Source organism: Ricinus communis, chromosome 10, assembly GCF_019578655.1.
Source record: "Ricinus communis isolate WT05 ecotype wild-type chromosome 10, ASM1957865v1, whole genome shotgun sequence".
Lineage (NCBI taxonomy): Eukaryota > Viridiplantae > Streptophyta > Magnoliopsida > Malpighiales > Euphorbiaceae > Ricinus > Ricinus communis.
In genome coordinates, this window is record NC_063265.1 from 15651562 (window position 1) to 15676059 (window position 24498).

General features: G+C 27.6%; 3 protein-coding genes across 5 annotated transcripts; 2 read left to right on the forward strand and 1 right to left on the reverse strand.

Moving 5' to 3' along the window:
• Positions 1 to 476: 476 nt before the first annotated feature.
• LOC8274897 (iridoid oxidase) lies at positions 477 to 2491 on the forward strand. Its single transcript, XM_002528607.4, has 2 exons — positions 477 to 1506; positions 1660 to 2491. The coding sequence occupies exons 1-2, from the start codon at positions 577 to 579 to the stop codon at positions 2275 to 2277; spliced, it is 1548 nt and encodes a 515-aa protein (XP_002528653.1). The 5' UTR covers positions 477 to 576; the 3' UTR covers positions 2278 to 2491.
• A 9295-nt stretch (positions 2492 to 11786) lies between these two features.
• LOC8274898 (iridoid oxidase) lies at positions 11787 to 13721 on the forward strand. The gene is made up of 2 exons (XM_002528608.4): positions 11787 to 12752; positions 12881 to 13721. Exons 1-2 carry the CDS (start codon positions 11823 to 11825, stop codon positions 13493 to 13495), a joined length of 1545 nt encoding a protein of 514 aa, XP_002528654.3. The 5' UTR covers positions 11787 to 11822; the 3' UTR covers positions 13496 to 13721.
• Positions 13722 to 14149: 428 nt separating this feature from the next.
• LOC8274899 (protein PSK SIMULATOR 1) lies at positions 14150 to 17493 on the reverse strand. Of its 3 annotated transcripts, XM_015725044.3 has the most exons (3): positions 17020 to 17492; positions 16691 to 16895; positions 14150 to 16242 (listed from the first exon to the last, which is right to left on the reverse strand). In XM_015725044.3, exon 3 carries the CDS (start codon positions 16215 to 16217, stop codon positions 14511 to 14513), a length of 1707 nt encoding a protein of 568 aa, XP_015580530.1. In that variant the 5' UTR covers positions 16218 to 16242; positions 16691 to 16895; positions 17020 to 17492; the 3' UTR covers positions 14150 to 14510. The 3 variants fall into 3 exon arrangements, with proteins under 3 accessions (XP_015580530.1, XP_015580532.1, XP_002528655.2); XM_015725046.3 differs by lacking the exon at positions 16691 to 16895 and having other exon boundaries at positions 17043 to 17493; XM_002528609.4 differs by lacking the exon at positions 16691 to 16895 and having other exon boundaries at positions 17020 to 17493.
• Between the last annotated feature and the right edge of the window lie 7005 nt (positions 17494 to 24498).

Sequence of the window (24498 nt, forward strand, 5' to 3'; positions counted from 1 at the left end):
ACTATTCATTAAATAAAAATATAATTTTGTTAAACGAAAGCGTTGGAGGGTTCTGCTGATGGGATCAAAATTAAAAAAATATCCTCGTCGTGGAACAAAATAGCTTACGACAAAGCTTTCCTTTGTCGTATGCTCGACTTGTGTTTGTCAATGAAATAAAAATAAATTAATAGGTGTTATTTTTACATGGTTTATTTAAATTAATAAAAATATAATAATTGTCTTTTTACTAAAAGAAGTTTAATTATTTTTGGAGTATAAAATGGAAACAGAATAGAAAAATAAAAGAAAATATTCTATAAAATAAAGGTGAGTTTTTCTCAGAGTTTTAGTAAAATATAAACAAATATTTTTATATTTGATAAATTTCATGAATGATATGGACGTGATGGGAATCCCTCAGAAATTGTCTTTTTATGCAACGCTGTTTAAGAACAAAAATTAAACAAATAATAATTTGCAAGTTGTTATTTGTTTTATGTATATAGGCAAGGAAGCTCAAGCACAGCGAACAACAAAGCATAAACACAAGAGGAAAAATTAAAAAATAGATTAAAAAAAAAAAGAAGAAAGGAAATGGCGTTGAGCTATAGCAATTATTCTCTTGCATGGTTCACTCTTCTCTTCTCTGTAACCATTGTTGTGCTGCTGAAAAAGAGACGCCCAAGACATGACGCCAAGCAAAGGCCACCTGGTCCTCCAGCTTGGCCTATCATTGGCAATATATTCGATCTTGGTGCAAATCCACACCAAAATTTATACAAACTCGGATTCAAGTACGGGCCTGTACTTTGGTTAAGACTTGGGTACATTAACACTATGGTGATACAGTCTGCCAAGGCAGCAGAAGAGCTTTTCAAGCATCACGACATCAGTTTCTGTGACCGAAAAGTTCCTCAATCTTTCACAGCTCGTAACTACTGCAAGGCAGCGCTAGCTTTAGGCCGGTATGACTCCCACTGGCGTTTTCATCGCCGATTTGTCACTCTGGAGCTTATGACCAACAAGCGAATCAATGAAACTGCTGTCCTTAGGCAAAAGTGCATCGACAAAATGATACGATACATCGATGAGGATGCCTCAGCAGCGCGTGCGAGAGGAGAATCAGGAGAGTTGGTGATATCTCACTATGTCTTTGTCATGTCATTTAACTTGATAGGTAATCTTGCGCTTTCGAGGGATCTTCTGAATTCTCACTCAGAAGAAGGGACTGAGTTTTTTGATGCCATGGACAAGGCCATGGAATGGGGTGGGAAGCCAAATCTTGCTGACTTCTTACCATTTTTGCAAGGATTGGATCCTCAGAGGGTAAAGAAGAACATGGAGCAATACTTGGGTCGAACAATTGATATAGTGGAGAGATTTGTGAAGGAAAGGATTGAAGAGAAGAAATTAATGAAAGAAAGGGACACAAGCGATTTCTTGGATGCACTATTGGAGTTTAAAGGTGATGCCATAGAAGAACCTGATGCGATCTCAACTCACAGTATGCTAATAATCCTACTGGTAAACTCTTTCTTTCACTACTAATAACTTGCATCAATATATCCAATATCTTAATACCTAAAAATACACATACATGGTTATTCATATTTGCATCATACAGGATATATGGTTCTCCAGACTATTTAACTTGCTGCCGAATTTGGTATCATACAGGAAATTTTCTTTGGTGGCACTGAAACGACAAGCGGCACTCTCGAATGGGTCATGGCAGAACTATTCCGCAGCCCAGAATCAATGAGACGAGTTAAAGAAGAACTTAATCAAGTGATCGGACCACATAGGAAGGTTGTGGAAAGTGATATAGATCAGTTGCCTTATTTGCAGGCTGTGATTAAAGAAGGAATGAGGTTACATCCTGTACTTCCGTTATTAGTTCCACGAAATACTATGGAAGACACAACCTTCATGGAATACTTCATAGCCAAAGATACACAAGTCTTTGTAAATGCATGGGCTATAGGGAGAGACCCAGATGCTTGGGAGGACCCCCTGTCTTTTAAGCCTGAGAGATTTCTAGGCTCTAATATTGACTATAAAGGGCAAAATTTTGAGCTACTACCATTTGGATCTGGAAGACGAATTTGTGTGGGCATTCCATTAGCTCATCGCGTCCTCCACCTTGCTCTAGCCTCTTTGCTTCACTGTTTTGACTGGGAGCTTGGCAGCAATTCTACCCCAGAAAGCATAGACATGAATGAAAGGTTGGGAATTACAGTTAGGAAGCTTGTACCCATGAAAGCCATACCAAAGAAGAAGATCTTACAAGATTGATAATCATCAGAGATTAAATTCTGTATGTTTGTATTGTTTAAGTTTTGCTGTTTCCTCCTTTTAGTGTGTGTATGAAGATGGCGATGAATGTGCTTCCCTCCATTGTTTAAAAAGCCATCGTTATTTTTCTTTTCTTTTGCTTTCCCCTTTTAAAATGTAATCGATGAAAATAAAAAGACCTCAGCTAAAAATGATTATGGAATTTGAATCTCTATACTTGCTTCTGTTCGTGATGTGCAAAAGTTTCTACGCAGAATCACCATTATGTCTTTTAGGGATTAGTGATGGCACTTCCTGGGAAGTATTCGGACCAATTTGATCATAGTAAATTCCATTTTCAGGCATTGCTAAAAGGAGTGGTGAGTTTGCATTTCCTGATACTATAGTAAGCTCATGTTACAACTGACAAGATTAGGTGCTCTTTATACGGAAAGTCCATGGGTTTTTTCTCAACTTAGGATTTTTGAAAAAATATTTTCTCAATTAAAGGGAAATTTTATTTTTTTTTGAATTTTTTTATAACTTCTACTTTAGATAATTTTTTAAAGTATTGTGTTGCAACATAAAATAATTTAATTATAAATCTTAAATATCTTATAATTTTCTTTAAAATTATTTTTTATAATTTCAATTTTTGATTAATTTTTTAAAATTTTTATTTTCATAATATATAGTTATTTTATTAATTAAAAATTATTTTTCTTTTTACCCCTCATATTTATACTCATTTATACCATTTCTCTCTTTTTATTCTATCTCATATATATTTAATTGAGATTATTTTGATAGATTTTAATTTCAAGTAAAAAGATTTTATTAATATAATTAATTTTTATATTAACAAATAATGTAATTTTAATGTATTTATTAAAAATATATATATATATATATATATATATATATATATATATATATATATATATATATATATATATATATATTTCTATCTTACATGGAATGTGATATGATTTTTAAACTATTTGTAAATAGCTCATGGCCCTTCAATAAACTCAATAAACCAAAGCAGTTTTAGACATGCAAGGTTCTATCATCAACTTTTCAGTTTATAGATTTGACGGTTTTCTTGGCATTTTCATTTTAAAGACATGAAGGTCTTCATCTTTTTTAGCTTATATACATGAAGGTCTCCATCAAATTTTCAGTTTATAGACTTGAAGGTCTCGATCAAAAGATGGTCTTAACCTCACGTAAACATTCTAATTTAAGAACATGGCGGTCCCTTCAACAAAATACTGCAGTTTTCTTCTTTTTCTGAGAAAAGAAAAACGGAGCACAATCAAAAAGCGAGTTATTATTTATCTTCCTACGATAAAAAAATTTCAATAGACTTTTAGAATATTAATAAATTAATATAAAATATTGATTTTGAGAGAATATTTATTTTTTTAGATATTATCATTAATAAAATTTAAATATTTGTCTTTAAAATATTATTAATTAATAAAACTAACTCAAATTAATTATAAAACTAATGAATAATTTTTTCACCGACCTCATTCATTTTTTTTATTTTGATGCTTGACTAGCGTATTCCTAGTATAGAATTTATTTTCTCATGTCTTATATTACCTAAAATTTACTTCCCACTTAATCAAATACTTCAAAAAAATTATTTATTATGTATATTTAACAAATTGATATGATATATATTTGATAATAATTAATATTAAAATATATTAACTATTTATTGTCTCATTATCATTAAATATATCTTTTGACTTTGAATTAACATAATTATTATAAGCATACAAATTTTTTGTAAGAAATTAAGAATATATTGCCCATATGCAGACACAAATATGAAAAAATATATTAAGTTTAATTTTGAGCTACATTTTGAAAATTAATATGTTAGAATATAATAACAACCATATTTTTTTAGAAAATTTATATTATCCATTAACCATTGATTTTTAATCATAAATTATTAGTAAAAATAAATTAAATAAGGCCCAGAAAGATAATATTGAATCAAATTATCTAAAATATTTCAAATTTAATAAAATATATCATATATTCTCTTATCTTATTCTAACTCATATTTGTGTTAGACTAGTATTATATCTTGAGATTAAATGTGAAAATAAATTATCTAAAATTTTGACTTTTAGTAAAAAAATGATTTTTTAAAATTATATATTAACTACAAATAGATAATGAGTGGTTTAGTTAAATTTATTGAAGATATTCATGTTTATATTGTTTTTGTAAGCATCTATGCAAATACTAAACTTTTGAATAATAATGAGTAATATTTAAATAATTATTTATTTTGTAACCCAGAAATATTTAATAAAAAAATTACCATAGTAACAATAGGACATATATAAGATTAAACTATTAATATTTAGTGCTAAAATTATATTGGATAATAATTTTAAAAAAATGGTTGTAATTCATTGAATGAGTGTAATATTAGATTTTATGTAAAGTTTTTGATTTATTTGAAATATATCCAATATAATATTAGATACTATTTTATGAATTTTTTTTTGAAAAAAGATTATAAAACTTTATTAGTTGTATATCTACTAGTAAAATTTTTTTAAAAAAATATTAAAGAAGAAATTTGGTATAATTTATTACATAATTATATATAAATATATATAATTATATATAAATATAAATTAATATAAATTAATATAAATTTTATTATCTATTTTATTTCTAATAGATTCATTTATAATTATTATAATTTTTTTATCCCATTAGACTAAAGACTAAATTTTATATTTAATTACATTTACAAATTACAAAAAAAAGTTTGATTTGACCCCTCCCTTTAATTTTTTATTTTCTTTATTTCTCGGAAGAGGAGGCCCTTTGGTTTACCTATCTCAATAAAGTTTATGATTGGTTCGAAGAACGTCTCGAGATTCAGGCGATTATGCCGGCAGAACTTTAATTTACAGCTGCAAATTGATAAAAACTGGTTAGATTTTTTTATAATAAAATAAAAAGAACGAAAAATTAGTAAAAGTTAAATACTTGCATGTTTATTAAAATTAAATTAAAAAATTTTAAAAAAATTAAACTAGTTTAAATTAAAGAAATAAATTCTATTATATATAGGACTTATCCATATTTTTAATTTTAAGTACATGCTAACCTATTGACCTATTATCGGAGATAATATTATTGTAAGACATCATTGTTATTATTGATTATAATCAGTTTTTATTGGTATATATTATAAGGGAGCAAATAATTTGCGGCCGTGATCATCTGAATATTTCTTATTTATGTTTGTAATCTATAAATGCTCAATTATGTCAACAAAATCAGTGTTCCGTATTCTACACATCTGCTAGTCTACAATTATTATGGTCTTTTTTTGGATTAGTAGCCAGACCCACCTGCTTGGACAATTACACCCCAAATTCTCTTCTTCATCTAAGCTTCCTGTACGCTCCTGCTATTAGACTAGGACTACTGGACGTTAATCCTGTCGTAGTTAGAGCCTATCCTTGATGAACTTGGGTCCTCTGGTTGCTGTATAGCTTCCAGCTATCACTCAAACGGTGAGGTTTTCGAGATGGAATTTCAGTCAGAATTGATTTGTTAAAAGAATTCAAAAATAATTTGTTGTTATTATGGAATAGATATATGTCATCGTTCAGCAATGTAAATGATTTTCATGACATAAGAGTAGGGATATAGTTGAGCATCGTGATACAGGCCTATTAGTTCCGTGAACACTTTGAGACATGAACCTCAACTTTTGGCGTCAGCTATCGTTTCCAATGAGGCCACATCCTGTGCGGTGAATTCCGCGATCCTAATCCACGACATTGATCTTTTGGCAAACCAGTTTCAGCGTCTCCCACTCTTCATTTGCCAAGATTCTTACTTAGATTTATATTTTATAACTAAAACTAATTAATATATATTTTATTATTTAAAATTTAATAATATAAATTTATTTTTTATAAAAAAAAACACTCAACTATATATTTTTTAATTGAGGATAACTTTTTGTTCTAATTAAATATTGATGTAGAATTTGTATTCACATTTAAGAACAGAAAAAGAAATAGTTGATGCATGAAGTTTATAATTTTTTCGGATGCTTTGTTTGTACTCAATTTCAGCAACATTATATAAAATTATTCAACACTAATGAAAAAAAATATATAATTATAAAACGTGATAGAAATTATTTTTTCGTTAAAAGTAAATTAGTAAATTTTTAGTTATTTTCATTCTCATCAATTATTATTATTATTATTATTATTATTATTATTATTATTATTATATTATTCATATTTAATAAAATAAAAAATTTAATAACTACTAATTTTGTTATTTAAAGTTAGTCAATCTTATTATTTTAATGATTTTTTTAATTATAATTTTGACGGTAAAATAATAAAATTAAATTTTAAACTCATATTATCAAACACTTATAATATAATAATAAAAGTTTGTAAAAAAAACTCTAAATTAATTACTAAACAGGTTACTAATTGCATAAAACTCCAAATCAAACATCTTTAAATAGCATAAGTTAACAGCCAGTGCTTTTGAAATAATAATTTAGGTTGCCGGTCTGATCAGAAGTTGCCAAAATCAAACTGTTCATTCAATAAAAAAAATATATATATATTTTTGACGAACATGAGTGTTATTGGGAGGCCACCAAAGATGAGAAAGATATATTTGTCATGGCACAAAAATAGCAATACCCCAAAGGTTTCCTTTTTCTTATTATATTTGACTTGTGTTTCTCAACCAAACTATAATTGTTATTATTCATTACAAAGTTTCCTTTTCTGTATATTACCATATTCTACATATATATTATCAAAATTATCTTTATTCTTGAGATAATTAAATTTTTAGTATTATAAAAATCTAAAATTTATTTATTTATCTGACCCTGCACTGTGTATATATATATATATATAACAATTTTGGAAACTAATGCTAGTACACATGAAGACTTGTATTTTCCTGCTTCTCTATCACTATCACTACTGGTTGACTAGCCAAAATATAAAAAATTAAAATTAATTTCCTTTTTTATTTCATGGGATATATTGACACTTTTAAGATAATTTTAAATTTAATATAAATAAAATTTTTTAGAATATATTAATACTTCTTCACAATTTGAGACTAAATTATATTATTTATTATAATTATCCGTATTCTTAAATGTAATCAATTTTATAAATTTAATATATATATAAAATTTTAGATGAATATTATATAGAGTTTGAGATTATTTATATTATAATTATTTTTTATATTTTTGATTTATTAGTATTTAAGAGCTTATAATTTATTTATTTTTCTAAAATTCTAAAGGGTATTTTTTTCAGGCGGCAAGTTACTTAATCTTTCCTCTAATTCTGGATTATTATACATATATTAGTATTGCTTTTTACATGCATAACTTATTATTATCAAAGTTATCATTTAAAAATATTTGATAAATTAATATATAGTAAATATTTATTCAACATATTTAACTATTTTTATTAATACATTTTATAGAATTAGAAATGTATATAAAATTATAATAGGATTAGAGGATCAAATTAGTTATTAATTAATTCAATTAAAATTAAAAAATTAAATTAATTATATATAAAATTATGATGAAATTAGTAATTACTGATTGATTCTAAGAATATATTAATCAATTTCAAAAATATAATTTCTAAAAATTAAATAAATATAATTTTTAATTAGTAATTACTGATTAATTAGTAAATATAATCTTTAATTAGTAGTTATCGATTAATCCTAAAATTAGATAAATATAATTTCTAAAAATATATTAACTGTTGTTAAATCTGAAATTTATTTCTTTAATTATTTAATAATAGTTAAAATATTAAATAAATATATTTAGAAATAAATAAAGATATATTTTTATCATAAAAATACATGAAATAAATATAATGAGTATCACTCGCACTTGACCTAACTTAATTTTAAAAAAGTATACCCGCCCTAGTTCTTGACAAGGCAAGGGTGGAAAAAGTCAGATATGCCCTGATCTGTCCTATTGCCATTTTAATAATATGTGTAATTTAAAAGAAATAGATATAATATAAAAGTAAATTATTATTTGGTGAAAGAAATAGATATAATTATAATGCAGTTTATTGATTTTGATAGTTGATTGAATTGAAATAATTAAAAAACTGAGAAAAATTGTTGATTACGAGCTATTTATCATTAATCCATTTTAATATACAAGAAAATCTTTTAAATTGCTTGGCCCTTTAAACAAAAGTCAAATTTCACAAAACTCTGATATTGGAGGAAGAAAGCTCATATATTTCGGAAAAAATTTTAAATTTGGTGTTTAATTTTTTAATTTTTTATATTATTTAATTAAGTATTTGAATCTATTAAAAATATTTAATATAATCTTTAGTCGATTTTACATATTAAAGTATCTATATAATTTATTTTAAATATCAAATTGATTTAAATTTTTAAAAATAATATAATTTTTCAATTTTTAATTTTTTATCCATTTCCGGCATTATCTTTTATGAAATTTATTTATTTTTTAGAAATTTTAAAACAAAAGTTAGTAAAAAGGTTTTTCTTATGCATTCAAACAAAAATATTGAAAAGCAATTAAATGTTATTTTTTATTAATTATATTCTTTTGCATTTACTTAGAAAAATAAAATACATTTTCCACTTTAAGATAATAGGAGGACAAATAGAAAAGTATTATATCTTTTTGAAAAGATAATTTTTAGAAATAAAAATGATGAGTAGATTTTTTTTTCTTTGAAGAAATAAATAAAAATTTCTAAAAGATGAATAAAACAACTTTATTTTTTTAGTGCTAAAAAAATTTAAAAAAATAGAAAAGATATCAAAGAGTAAAAAACGAAAATAGAAAAAATAGAGAAAAATTGTAAGTATTAGTAAAAATATTTAAATTATTTATGTATAAATTAAATTAAATTATTACTTTAATCTGTAAAACATGTAAGAGATACCATAATATACATATATTAACATGTTCAAACACTTGATTAAATAAAAATTAATTTAAATATTAAAATAAAAAACTTAAAAATTAAGACATTAAAATTTTAATTATTCCTATATGTATATTTGGAGGCGAATGACATTTTCATGCTTTCTTCTTCAAAAGAAATATGAATATATTATTAATTAATGACTAATAAGTTCAAGTAAAAAAGTAAATATTAAATGTTTAAGAAATTTATAAAATAAATTAGTTATATCAATAGAATTAAACTAAAATTCTGTAAGAATTATGCTTTATTCAGGGCACTAAAATACATATCGACTTTATAATCTCTTTTGAAATATAATTATTTAAATGCCAGGTTTAGTTTTATTTTTACCTTTTCATCATTTTCATAGTGAAAATATTTATATTACACTCTCTCTAATATTGGAAAGTGATTATAGATTTGAGCAATTAATTTGGTATCAAATGATACCGGTGTCACAATAATATTACATGTAATAATAAATTAAACAGGTTAATAAGTAAATTAAAATTAAAAATATGAATAAGTCCATCTTTTTAATTTAAATATTTTACTATATTTATTTAATTTTTTTAAAATATATATGTGTCTAACCTCTACTAATTTTCTGTTCTTTTTATTTTATTATAAATTTACTTTAAAAATAAATCTAACAAATATTTTTTAATTTACAACCCGTAATCAAAGTCCGACTGCCAAACCAAATTTTTTCCTTAATTTTTTTAAATTTTACTAGTAGATGTACAACCAATAAAATCTCATACTATTTTCTTAAAAATAATAAAATTTCATAAAATAATATCCAATATTACATTGAGTAATATTTCAAATAAATCAAAGTATTTACATTAAATCTAAAATCACACACATTCAATGAATAATAGCTATTTTTCTGAAATTATTATCTGATATGACTTTAGCGCTAGATATTAAAAGTTTAATCTTATAAATTTTCTATTATTACTCTATTAATTTTTTTTTATAAACTATTCTTAAGTTTATAAGATAAATAATTACTTAAATATTACTTATTATTATTCAAAAGCTTAATATACGCATAGATTCTTATAAAAAGAATACATACATGGATATCTTTAAAAAGTCTAACTAAATCAGTTATTATCTATTTGTTGTTAATATACAATTTCAAACAAATTATTTATTTTACAAAAAGTCAAAATTTCAGATAATTTCTTTTCACGTTTAATTTCAAGATATAGGACTAGTATAACACACATATTATTAGAACAATGTAAAAGAATATACGACACGTTTTATTAAATTTGAATTTGATTTAATATTATGCTTTTAGGCCTCTTTTAATTTATATTTTACTAATAATTTGTGGTTAAAAATTCAAGATTGGCGAATAACATAGATTTTTTGAAAAATATGATTTTTTTTTTTATATTTTAACATATTAAATTTCAAACATAGTCTAAATTTAAACTTAATATATTTTTCCATATTTGTGTCTACATATCGACAATATATATTTAACTTATTACAAAATATTTTTATGCCTATAAATTTATATTTATGTTAATCAAAGTCAAATGGTATGTTTAATGATAATGAGACAATTAATAGTTAATATATTCTAATATTAATTATTGTAAAAAATATATCATACAATTTGTTAAATATACATAACAATTATAATAAATAATTTATTTGAAGTATTTTGATTAAGTGGGAAGTAAACTTTTAGTAATATAAGATATGAGAAGAAAAAAAATTATACTAAGAATCTGCTAGTCATGAGGTTGGTGAAAAAATAGCTTATTAATTTATAATTTTAAATTGATTTTATTAATTGATAATATTTTAAAAATAAATATTTAAATTTTTTTAATAATATGAATATTTTCTCAAAGTCAATATATTATATTAAATCTATTAATATTCTAAAAATATATTGAAATTTTTCTAGCATTTTACTGACTGTTTTAAATAATTCAAATTTAATGGTAAGATTTGAAAATATAAATTTAATAGTTAGAATTGATTATAACACCGATATTATATTATATGACACTTATAAAAATCTATAGTATGGGAACTCAATATCGTAGTATATGAAGAAATTATACACTCTTCAACAAACTCAATAATTAGTAATTTGACTGTCTTAGAAGAAGATTACTACCGAAATATATGATTGTCTTAGAAGAAGATTTTAATGAATAAAAAAGAAGAGTTGTTTTCGTGCTTCTTACATCCAGTAGAAATAAGACCGAATGACTACAATAATTCAATACTTTGGTTCATAATTAAATAAAAGAAAGGCGTTGATTTAGTGCTGAGATGGCTTTAATTAGTAATTTGACTTCGAAATTTTAGAGCAGAGAAAAGCTTTTCTAAGAGCTTAAGTTATTGAGCAAAACGTATTTTTTTTATATTTGATATGGAAAACAAGAAAAGCAAGTTTGTCTAAAAGATGAAAAGGAAAATAGGATGCCAGAGTTGTCCTTTCATGCAACGCCGTGTTATATATACTTATGGACACAAGAGAAAGAAAAGGAAATGGAGTTTAGATATAGCACTTATTCTCTTGCCTGGTTCACTCTTCTCTTCTCTGTAACTATTGCTGTGCTGCTGACAAAGAGACGCCCAATACATGATGCCAAGCAAACACCACCTGCTCCTCCAGGTTGGCCTATCATTGGCAACATCTTCGATCTTGGTGCAAATCCACACCAGAATTTATACAAACTCGGAATCAAGTATGGGCCTGTGCTTTGGTTAAGACTTGGTTACATTAACACTATGGTTATACAGTCTGCCAAGGCAGCAGAAGAGCTTTTCAGGCATCATGACATCAGTTTCTGTGACCGAAAAGTTCCTCAATCTTTCACAGCTTGTAACTACAGCAAGGCAGCGCTTGCTTTAGGCCGGTATGACTCCCACTGGCGTTTCCATCGCCGATTTGTCACTCTGGAGCTTATGACCAACAAGCGAATCAACGAAACTGCTGTCCTTAGGCAAAAGTGCATCGACAAAATGATACAATATATCGAGGAGGATGCCTCAGCAGCACGTGCAAGAGGAGAATCGGGCGAGTTGGTTATATCTCACTATGTCTTTGTCATGTCATTTAACTTGATAGGTAACCTTGCGTTTTCAAGGGATCTTCTGAATTCTCACTCAGAAGAAGGGACTGAGTTTTTTGATGCCATGGACAAGGTCATGGAGTGGGGTGGGAAGCCAAATCTTGCTGACTTCTTGCCATTTTTGCAAGAATTGGATCCTCAGAGGGTAAAGAAGAACATGGAGCAATATTTGGGTCGAACAGTTGATGTAGTGGAGAGATTTGTGAAGGAAAGGATTGAAGAGAAGAAATTAATGAAAGAAAGGGAGACAAGAGATTTCTTGGATGCACTATTGGAGTTTAAAGGTGATGCCAAAGAAGAACCTGATTCGATCTCAATTCACAGTATGCTAATAATCATACTGGTAAACTCTTTCTTGCACTACTCGTATATTCTATCAATATATCCAATATCTAAATGCTTAAAATAAACATATTGGTATATGGTTCCCCAAACTGTTTTTAACTTCTTGTTGAATCTGGTATCATACAGGAAATCTTTTTTGGTGGCACTGAAACGACAAGCGGCACTCTTGAATGGGCCATGGCAGAGCTATTTCGCAGCCCAGAGTCAATGAGAAGAGTTAAAGAAGAACTTAATAAAGTTATCGGACCAAATAGGACGGTTATGGAGAGTGACATAGATCGATTGCCTTATTTGCAGGCAGTAATCAAAGAAGCAATGAGGTTACATCCTGTACTTCCATTACTAATTCCACGAAATACTACGGAAGATACAACCTTCATGGGATACTTCATACCCAAAGATACACAAGTTTTTGTAAATGCATGGGCTATAGGAAGAGACCCAGATGCTTGGGAGGATCCCCTGTCTTTCAAACCTGAGAGATTTCTAGGCTCTAATATTGACTATAAAGGGCAAAACTTTCAGCTACTGCCATTTGGATCCGGAAGACGGATTTGTGTAGGCATTCCATTGGCTCATCGCGTCCTTCACCTTGCTCTGGCTTCTTTGCTTCACTGTTTTGACTGGGAGCTTGGCAGTAATTCTACTCCAGAAACCATAGACATGAATGAAAGGTTAGGAATTTCAGTTAGAAAGCTTGTACCCATGAAAGCAATACCAAAGAAGAAGATCTTACAATAATGATAATCATCAGATTAGGCTCTGCGCAACTTTGTTTGATGTTTAAAGTTTGTTGTTTCCTCCTTTTGGTTCGTGTATGAAGATAGCGATGCATGTTCTTATGTTGAAGTTGGCACTTTTACAGAAATTAAAAAGATATTTTCATATTTCCTTGTTTTGTGAAGCAAATATAAGCGATGTAATGGATAGAAACTTGGTGGTCAATAAAGTATGATATGTCCTGAAATCATAGTAATTAGATTGCTCAAGTCTTATTTATAATTGCTGGAGCAGGTAATGAGTTGTGTTGTTATCTTTTCCTGTTGTAATCTTGGTTGCTATGTAAGCAACTCTTTTACTTCAGTCGTTAAGATTTGATTGGTGTGTCAGTTGTTTAAAATTTTATTGGTGTTTATGAAGATGGCGATGGATGTGCTTAACTCCATTGTTTAAAAAGCTATTGTTTTTTTCTTTTCTTTTGCTTTCCTCTTTTAAATTGTAGTCAACAGAAATAAAAGCACCTAAGCTTAAAATGATTACGCAAATGAATCTCTGCATTTGCTTCTCTCCATGATGTGCAGAAGTTTCTACATAGAATCTGTCATTATGTGTTCTACGGATTAGTGTTTGCACTACCTCAGAAGTCTTCAGACCAGTGCGATCATAAATCCAAACTGACATCATAAATTGCATTTTCTTTCATTGCTGAAAAGAGGAGTGAGTTTGCATTCCTTAATACTATAGAAACCTTCATGTTACAAGATTAGGTGTTCTTTACACGGGAAGGCCCCAAGACCAACATTAATCTGCCATGTATACAGATAAAGGACTTCTGCGAGTCCGGATACAGCAATGTGATCAAGCATGCCCTGTTCCAAAGAAAGAAGAAACAGTGCCTTGATTGATTAAAATGATACCTTGGCAATTAGAGAATATGCCATTAAAGGTAGCTTGGGGAGAGCGCTATCTAGTCAGATCCACCTGACTGGAAAATCATATGATTCGGTCATCTGAATTTTTCTGACACTGATAAGCATCAATTATGCCTCATTGTCTCTGTCCTCCCTTTTTGGTGTATAAAAGAATTAACTCTGCACCTAGAAGACTCCGGCCAACCTTTTTCATCGAGGTCTTGATTGATCGTGCAGATGTAGTTGAGTCCTACAAGGAGCTCAACTATTGCAGCCTCAGTTTTTGCTTGATTTGCATAATGAAGCGTTTGCAGCAGAAGAACATTTGTCCTGGAAACCTCTTGGTCTCTCTCAAAATTTCGCTCGGAGTGCCATTTTATCATGTCATGTGCCAGGGGGGACAACCATTCCAACATGTATGTGAGTGCCAGACTCCATTCCTGTGCAAGGGAAGCATCGTATGCAGATGTAGATAGAGCTTTGCCATAAGCCTTGAGTCTACTTCTAAGAGCAGCTCTTATAGTTGTGGGTAACATATTGTACAAGTCATCTCGGGTTTCATAGTCAACCGTGTAAGGTGAAGAAGCTAGCTTCTCAATGAACACGATCACATTTGCATAGTGAAGAGCTAAAGCAGCATGACCAAGAGTAGAAGAAGGGGCATTCAGCAACCCATGCTTTGAACTGAAGAGGGCTAATTTATAATAAATTCTGTTGCTGCAAATAAAAGGCCACAGATTCAAGTTCTCCATTTTATCAGCAACTGTCATATAATCGACAGTGAATTTCGCTGAACCACAGAAAGCTGGCTTGCCAGCCTGCAGAATAGGAGACCGACTTCCACTTGTCATGCATTCTTTGAAAAGTCCAACATGAGCTAACTGGTTGGTTTTGAAGCGAGGAAGAACAGTGGATGATTGATGAAGAAGTTGCCGCTGTGTCTTGTTTACTTTATTGTTCGCAGAAGTTACTCCTGACTTTGAATCTAATCTACCAGGAGGCCCTGGAGAGATTCCACATAAAAAGTTCTCTGAAGGATATATTGATGATTGCATGAGAACAGAAAAAGAAAGGCTCCGTGGAAATCGAGTAGAATTCATATGTTCCTGATCTATGTTTTCCTCGGGAGAAGGCAGTTGACTAATCTCAAAGACATTCATAATCCTCTGAAGTATTGTTAAAAGTGATCTTGCCAGAAGCCGAACAATGTAATCATAAGTTCTAATCCACGGCGACATCTCACGTAAATTCCTCACTTCCTGACGTTGCCACATCACCTTCTGCTGCATCTCGAGCAATTTCCTTCGACTCAAAACAGGATTTGCACGCATTCTCCTAAGAGTTTGCTCAAGCTCTGCTAGAATTTCAAGCTCCTGAGACAATTGCATTGTAACTGCAACAAATCTCTCCATTTTTTTCACTTTCCTTTCCATCTTCGTCAATCTATACTCCCACCCAATCCATTCAAGATTATTTGCAAGTGGATCATTAACAAAATGTTCAAAACGACGAAAATGAGGATCTATGCACCTCCTCCCAAGCCTGGCTACAGATCTTGATAAGAGTCCAAAATTCTCCATAATCTCATTTAATGCGAGGTCCATAAGATAATCATCTTTATCCGATACAAGCTTCTGAATCCCAATAGAGTTTAAAATGTCTCCCCTCAACCTAAACATTTCATTCTCGCCCAGAAAATGCCACAATTTAGCAACCTTGGACATCAAACTTGCAACTTCAAAAGCCAAAACTCCAATTGCTGCCTTCTCAGTCTGTAAAGCATCTTTCCGAGAATTCCACCATAAATTACTAAACCACGACTCTGTCCCCATTTCTCGTTCAATAGAAATGCATATGCTACAAAATTAGACACCAAATGTCAAAAGATACATATCATGTTCCTTTCACAATATACACAGAAGACACCAACATAGGCCACCAACTAAAGGTAGGAACATATAAGAGTTCAACATTTTTAATCTAAAATCAATAAATGCAATTAGGGCGTTCAAAAGACACAACTCAGCATGACATAACTGATTCCTTTTTCTCTCATCACAAAGCAGCAATTTTGGACTTAAGATTTTAGTTTCCTGTTTATTATGTCCCTCTTTCTTTCAGCAACCATACCAGGATTGTTTAACCCAAAATCAGGATCTCCACAACCGACCAAATCACCAAACATTTAAAATATTGCAACTGCATATTTACAAGAACTCCAAAAACATCAAAATTTTATAGTAGACAGGTAATGCTCTTAGCATACACAATAAACTTCAAAAAATAAAATAGCAGCTTGACTTACCAGGATACTCAAAATCTTCTAGGATCCCCCGAAATGAACTCAATTCTACAACCAAGCTACTAGAACCCCAGACATAAATATACGATTTCTACTCAAACCTTGTCAGGGAACTAAACTTTTTGAAGTATCCTTAGATGAAAAAGAGGACTTTAAGCTAAAACTACCACTTCCTTGCTGATCCAGATATAAAACAACAATACCTTACCTAGAAATCAACAGGCAGCGTTTAAACTCAATTCTATCAAATACCCAGAAACGAGTAACCAAGTCTTTAGCCATAAATGTGCTCAGAGAGTAATAAGTATAAACAGACAAATAATAACACTTACTATTGCAGTGAAGAGTGGCTTACAATGGGCAATGGGAATGAAATTTGAGCTAAAGAGGAACATAAAGTTTGAATTTTTAGGATTTATACAGTATCCACTTCTTGCATCATATAAACGACAGCAAAACGGACCAGGAGACAGAAACATTACTAAAGACAAACATGAAAACGTAGAGAGGTGAAATTCGGTCTAGTCGAGGTTTAAGAAAACCCTCTGAATATGAGCCTCTTTCTGGGTTTATGCCTTTCAGAACGACAGCGTTTTTCTCCTCGTCTATTTTGCTTTGCTTTGGATATTTCACCAACTATTTTCCACAAATTGACTAGTTTGAGTGTGATAAGCCTTAAGGGAACTTCGAAATTCTATGTCTTTATGCTTATGTTTGGTCGATTTTGGACTCATTAAGGTTCAAAAAGGTTGTCTCGTTGTTGATTTTGTGGACAGGGGAATGAGAATATAGAAAGGTATATGCAGAGAATTACATAATGCAAACAACTGTCCAAGGCAAAACATTTAGTACATAGTACCCCTTACCAAATATGCGAATGTACAATGTAAATGGGGGACAATTCCCTTTATTCACTGATATTAACAAGGGAATTTCTTAATAGTAATCAACTAATTGATCATGAACTTGATTTAGCTCTTGTAAAATAAACTAAAGAGATGACAAAATTCTTGTGTTTCATGTCAATACCGTTTTATTCACCCATTAATGGATATAGCTATAGATTATTAATGGGTTTTTATATTTTAAAATCTATAATAAATGAGTATGTATCTATTTAATTCATTCATATAGATATTTATTAAGACTCGTCTAAAAATGAATATATTATTAATATTTATTATAATGATTTAAATACTATAACCGAAATTCAGCTATTAATCAAAATTTAGATATGGACCATAAACATTAATTGCAATTTAATAAGGGAGTTGAAATTGAATAGTTATTTACTAAAATCTTGTGATTAGTGATGGCAATTTGATACCTTTTATCGGAGTTTATTGTAGAAATCTAAGACTTATTTTTATCAAAAGAATTGATATAAGAAAGTAAAATATATATTGGATAAATGGTAAGAAGGGATTTAATGATAACACCCATTTAAATTTTAAACGGTTTACAAATGAATAATTTATGATCCGACCCATTTAAACCCAAACCCATGCCCATCTAAAATCACCGATTTGCCAACGTAGTTTGATGTCATGAAATTGAATTTCACAATGCTTTTTTCTTTCCCAAAAGTTCAATTGATTAGGTGGTGAAATTATTACATTGCTTTTAATAAATCTTGGAACACATTTGCACACTTAATAATTATCTTTTGAGTAAGTACATCCTACTAATACTAGACCTAATAATTCTATTGAATCAATACAAAATATATGGAGGAAGAAGCTACTCAAGAGTTGATTAATGGGTTTATGAAATATACCCCTAATGAATATACAATTATACACGTCTATTCATGATTCTTTAAATAATTTCACTGTGTCAAGACACTCTTTAATTATTATATTAACTATGACAAAGTAATTAGAGGTTCAATCAACGAGTTATATTGCTGGAAATAATTACTAATATTTTCATTATAAAAGTGACAAAACAGATTATTTTGATGATACGCAATTGATTATTATATCTAAAAGTTGTTGCTTTCATGTCTTTTCTTTGCCTCCAATTCCAAATTCTTTGTTTGAATATCATTTTTCTTTTTCTGGTTTTTGGTAGGGAATGGATACCATTGCAATGTTAATCATGGTTCTACAATAAATCAGCATAATACGATAAGAGGAAGATAGGCTAAGGCCCTTGAAATTTTAGGACTTTGAAAGCAACCCAATATCCTTATCAGCCCAAAATCCACAAAATTAGGGGTTTTTTTTCTTCTTATTTTGTAATCGATATTGCATGCAAATTTCAGTTGATAGTGAAATGATAAATATAAATAGCTCAATGAAATATTAAATTTATTTGATACGAAATTATTATTTACCACACATTATGATCATTTACTGCTATATGACATTGTCTGTGTGACTAATTGTTATATGAAGATGGTCTGTCTGACCAATTAAAAACAAATTTAGCATGCTGCAATCTATTTAGAAAAAGCTTTGTAGCATGATTTTGTTTAATTTAAAGATCAAAGTCTTTTCTTTCATCTAAATCTTTTTGTCCTTTTTTCTAATCTCTCGTAAAGTTATAATATAAAAACTGAGATACTAGAGGTAATTAAGTTTTTCTTCACTTTCTTACCAATAGGACGGGCCTAGCCGAATTTACCAAGACCCATGGAAAGAAAATTAATTAGTTATGATATAATTAATAGATAGTTATCTTAAGTTATTTATTTTGTTTAGGACAGTAAAGAAATAACTATAATAGTTATATGATGAGAGAAAGACTCTAAAAAAAGAATCTCTATAAGAAGTAGATGTGAATTAAACAAGAAAGAGACTTCTATTATTCTCTCTGTATGAATTCTTACAATTCATCATTTTCTACATCTAGTTAGTCATTTTGCATTGTTCTTTCAAGAATCAAAAAAGCTTTTTAAAAATGTGGAGAGTGACGATTAATTTTCTTCATTCATTGAAGAGCTTTTGAATTTTGAGAGAGTTTTACTTTTTTATTCTTTGTATCTTATGTCTTTATATTTAATTATAATGACCATTGCATTAAATATATCGGCTAAATTTTAGTTTGACTTTTTATTTATATATGAACCTTATATATTATGAGTTTAATAAACAATTTCTTTACCTTCATATATGTATTAGTTTTAGCTATTATTATTAGTTGACCATCATATCAATTTAATAGTAATATTTATTATGAAAGTCTTTAGGTTAAAAGTATTAGAGACATCATTTTTACTTTAACTTATGTTGGTATGAAAATTTAGGTTGTATGATTAACTTGAGTAATTTAGGAAAAAGGCACATCACCATCTCATTCATTAAATTTGGACTTAAAGAAAATAAGAGAATTACTAAGTATAAGCTAGACTAAATACTATTTTATCATATAGTTTATATTAATCATTCTACTTGCATATTTATTTTCTAGTTATTTAATTTCTTTTATAAACTTTTAAATCTTTCTCAAAACATTGGTTTAGAGTGTTTTAGATTTACTTTTAGTATTTTGTGTGATAGTTGATCTTTATAATATATGCTCTGTAATTTCTTGTGAGATCAACCTCGTAGTGAATTTGCCCATACTATCATTCGGTTCGTACACTTGCGAATACTAACTTAGACACATCAATAAGACCATACGAGACTCTAGAAATTTCAATTGTCATAATAGCATATATTAAAAAATATTATGTATAAATAAATAAATTTATAATGATAAATCCTAATTGATTAAGTAAAAGTACTTTAAATTATTATATAAATATAATTAGGACAAGAAAAAACTAATAGAAATTAATATTTTCTTTGAAAAGTAATTGTAATCATTTCAGATTTAGTTTCTAAGGCAACATTCATATTACTAGAACAATATATATCTATTAGGATGCTTTGCTTTAACTAATCAATGCAATTGTAGCTAATAATTAATAAGTAATAGCCGATAATTGATAGCTAGTAGCTAATAACTGATAAATTAAATTATTGGCAAAATTTTATTAGTTAACTAGTTAGTATGTTAAATGTATTATTTATTTTTAAATATATTTTTATTTTATAAAGAGATTATCAAAAATAATTTATAATAATTAACAATGTTATAGTTTATTCTATTTAACTCAATTATCTTTATTACAAATATGATAAAGAAAAATTTAAAAGTAGGTATCGGAATTTAAAATCCACTCAAAAAAATTTATCATAGTTATTTAACTATTAATTATAAATTTAAAATAACAATTACCTATCATAAATTATAAAAAAAAAATTAAACTAATTATTTTTAATAAGATTATTATTATTTAAATAAATAAAATATTTAAATCAACTATTAATTTATAAAAAAAATAAAACTAATAAAATCAAACAACTAATTAAAATTAAATCAGTTTTCAGCTATTAACTTTTAAATTTTATTAAACAAATTTAATTTAGCTTAAACGACAAACCTTATATGATACAAAACTAGTAAACTCAACACCCACCAATATAACTAATAATGTAAAGAAAGCACGTTTTATACATGTATGTATATCTTGCAAATTGTACATTGTTTGTGTAGCTTAGTAAACATCATATTATCATGATTTACAATTAGAAAACGCCTTTAATCATCATCTAAACATTTTGTTTTCTCCGTTTCACACAATTAGAGTTTAATACCACGCTAGTCTAGCCGAATTTTTTATATTTCCAAAAAATAAGATGTCTCGAGTTTAAATTCTTTACTATGTACTAAAAGATTTTTTTTTTTTTTAGCATATTAAAAGCAAAAAATCAAAATTTCTCTAAATTCTTAACCAAACTGAATTTAAAATACAGATAAACCCGAATAATCCTAATAGAAAAGTAAAATAATATATTAAATCAAACTTTAAACAAGTAGTAAATACATTATTGAAAATGGGAGATCAACATTGTAATTTACATTATCTCAGGACATTTCATGGTAATTTTTCCATAGTGTTAGTATGCTTCGGTTCAATTTATTTGTTTATTTCAATTTTCAGATTAAATTAAAGTTATTTAATATTTTTAATTTATCTATTATAGAAGTACATATTTATGTAGAAACCAATAAAATAATTAAGATTTACTCTTAAATAAATAATACAAACTAATCTTTAAAATGCAAAAATTAATAATGCATATAAATATTTTTAACAATTTGATGGATCGGTTCAGTTAAACTGTGATCTAAAATCAAACCCAACTCAAGTAAACTGAGATGATTCATCCCTAAACCTAATGAAAGATGAAAGATGAAGATGAAGATATAAAGAAGAAGTAATTATTAGTCATTAGAGTGGGTCATAAAGTCTGAAACGTGAGCCAACCATACAGTGGATTGATATTAATTAAGTAAATAATTGATAGAAAATACACTCACAGTAATGTTTAACGAGGCTAAGGCAACATCTAAAATCCAGCCACTCAGTATGAATTATAATGGCGTTTCCATTCACTGTATTCCACATCATAATTATTACTTTTATTTTCTTCAAACAAAAAATGAATTATTATATTTAATTTAGAGCCACATCAATCCTTTTAGATAATTTTCTTAAAAAATATTTTGCTCCAATAAAAATAGAATTTTAAATCATTAATCTCTGTTTGGATAATTTTTTTAAGAAGAAAATTTATATTCTTATACAGATGTATTGTAATGTATTTTAATGATTTTATTATTTAGGATTTGTCCTTTTATTCAACTGAAGTAATGGAGTTTTGCAGTTTTTCTTTTTTAAGAGTAAAAATCACAGAAAAAGAAAAATTAGTATGTAGAATGGTCCCCTCCTGCCTCATTTATCATTACAATTAAGAAACGGCCATTTGGGGTCTCTGTTAATATAATAATAGATTACTATCTTTATGAAGAGATTTTTATTTTATTTATTGGGCATTTCAAATGGTTTAAAGTTGATTATTTGAATTACTACAAGTTCTTATATCAAGGTAAATGCATTGGAAAAATCAAACTGTTTTTCTTTTCCTTTTGTATATATATGTATATATTGAAGGCAGCCAACAATGAGCTGTCAAAGGATAAGGGATGATAAATGTTTTTAAATAAAAAAGAAAAAGAAATTTATTTATACAATAACCTTGAAATTACTTAACCCCACATGCTCATCACTAGGGAATCTCTCCTTTTTGGACTGCTTTTATTAAATTTGCATGATAAAGTTGGTCATTTTAGGTACGCATGATACAAGAACAAAAGTGATAATTGTGAAAAGAGAAAAAAAAAAAGTAGAAAAAAGAGGAAATTGGCAATATCTAATGAATTATGAGGAAAATCTCAAATTCCAATTCACAGACGTACTCAATAGCCAAAGAGCCTAGTTTTATAGAAGAGTGGCTTTTCTTTTTCTTTTTAAATATTTATTCTTTCATCATGATTATTTGTGTTGAATTGAATATCGCCTTGCTTTAATAAGAAGGCTATTATTAGAAAATAAAATTAAAAAAAAAGAACGTTACTTTTCTTTATTATGAGGACAAGTTAGCCATATAATAAATCTGAAGAGAAATTTTCTTTTCTTTTTTAATTATGTTTATAACTTAAGATTTGATTTGGCACCCTTACTCCTTTCAATTTTATTCAAATACAACTTCGACCCACAAGCTTTAAATTCTATTCAAAAGCCCTGTTGACCATTTAAAAGAAATAGCATCATTTCCTATCAACAAAAATAGAGTATTACTGATTACATGCTTAGCAACCTAATTCTCTCACTATCCATCCAAATGATGGAAGGGCGGTTGCTTTATCTTTTAATGCATAACTTCATTAGTCAAAAGAAGTCTGCCAAAATCAAATTATCTACTTCAATAGATCGACCTCTCGAGACCCAAATATTGTGCAAAGCCAAATTACTAAAGTTAATTACTTTAACAATAAATTTTATGCTTTAGAAAAAAAAAAGATATAGTGAAATATGATAAAAAGAAAAAAGATAGTATAATTTACCTTTTGCTTCAATCAAATCTCTGAAACAAATTGATATAATCTCGCCTACCATGCCAAGAATGGATTATAAATATATAAAAAGGTAAAATTTGAATAAAAACCCTGTAGTTTAACATTTTTACACTTGATGAATATAAGTATTTTTTGTATCAAAAGAAGTAACATATGTTTCATTTTTTAGCATTTTTCTAGATACATTCAATGTTTTTCTTCAATTCTTTAGGTTATAAATATTAATAGAAATATAAATATTTAATAAAATAAGTTTTTAATTAATTTACCATCCAATTAGATATTTCATAATCATAAAAATTTATTAAAAATATATTTTTTAATTTCAATCAAAATTAAAAAATAAATTATTAATATATTTATAAATTCTTTGATGCATTATTAAATGTTACATTGCTTATAAAGTCATAATTTAGTAATACTACATATTAAATACATTTAAAACTATGTAAAAATAATAAAAACTTAAATACATACCTATAGATTGCTAAATAAATAAAACACAATGTACTTCTTTAATACAAAAAATATATATATCCTTCAAATTAAAAAAAAAAAGCGTCAAACTATAAGATGATTTTTTAAATTTTACCCAATATAAAATATCATATTGCCAATTTTGAAGACTATAAATATCGCATTTAGTTTTTTACTTTAAAGTTCTAATTAGATACCCCATTCCAATCATAAGTTGGCTCATCCAAAAACAAAGATCACCTGTGACTTTTTATTTTATGAAAAGATGTATCAAGCAAAAGTTGAGATAATTATATAAATAGTGATTGAATTTCATATTTAGTTTTATTTTAATTATAAAAAATTTATTTTATATTATTTAA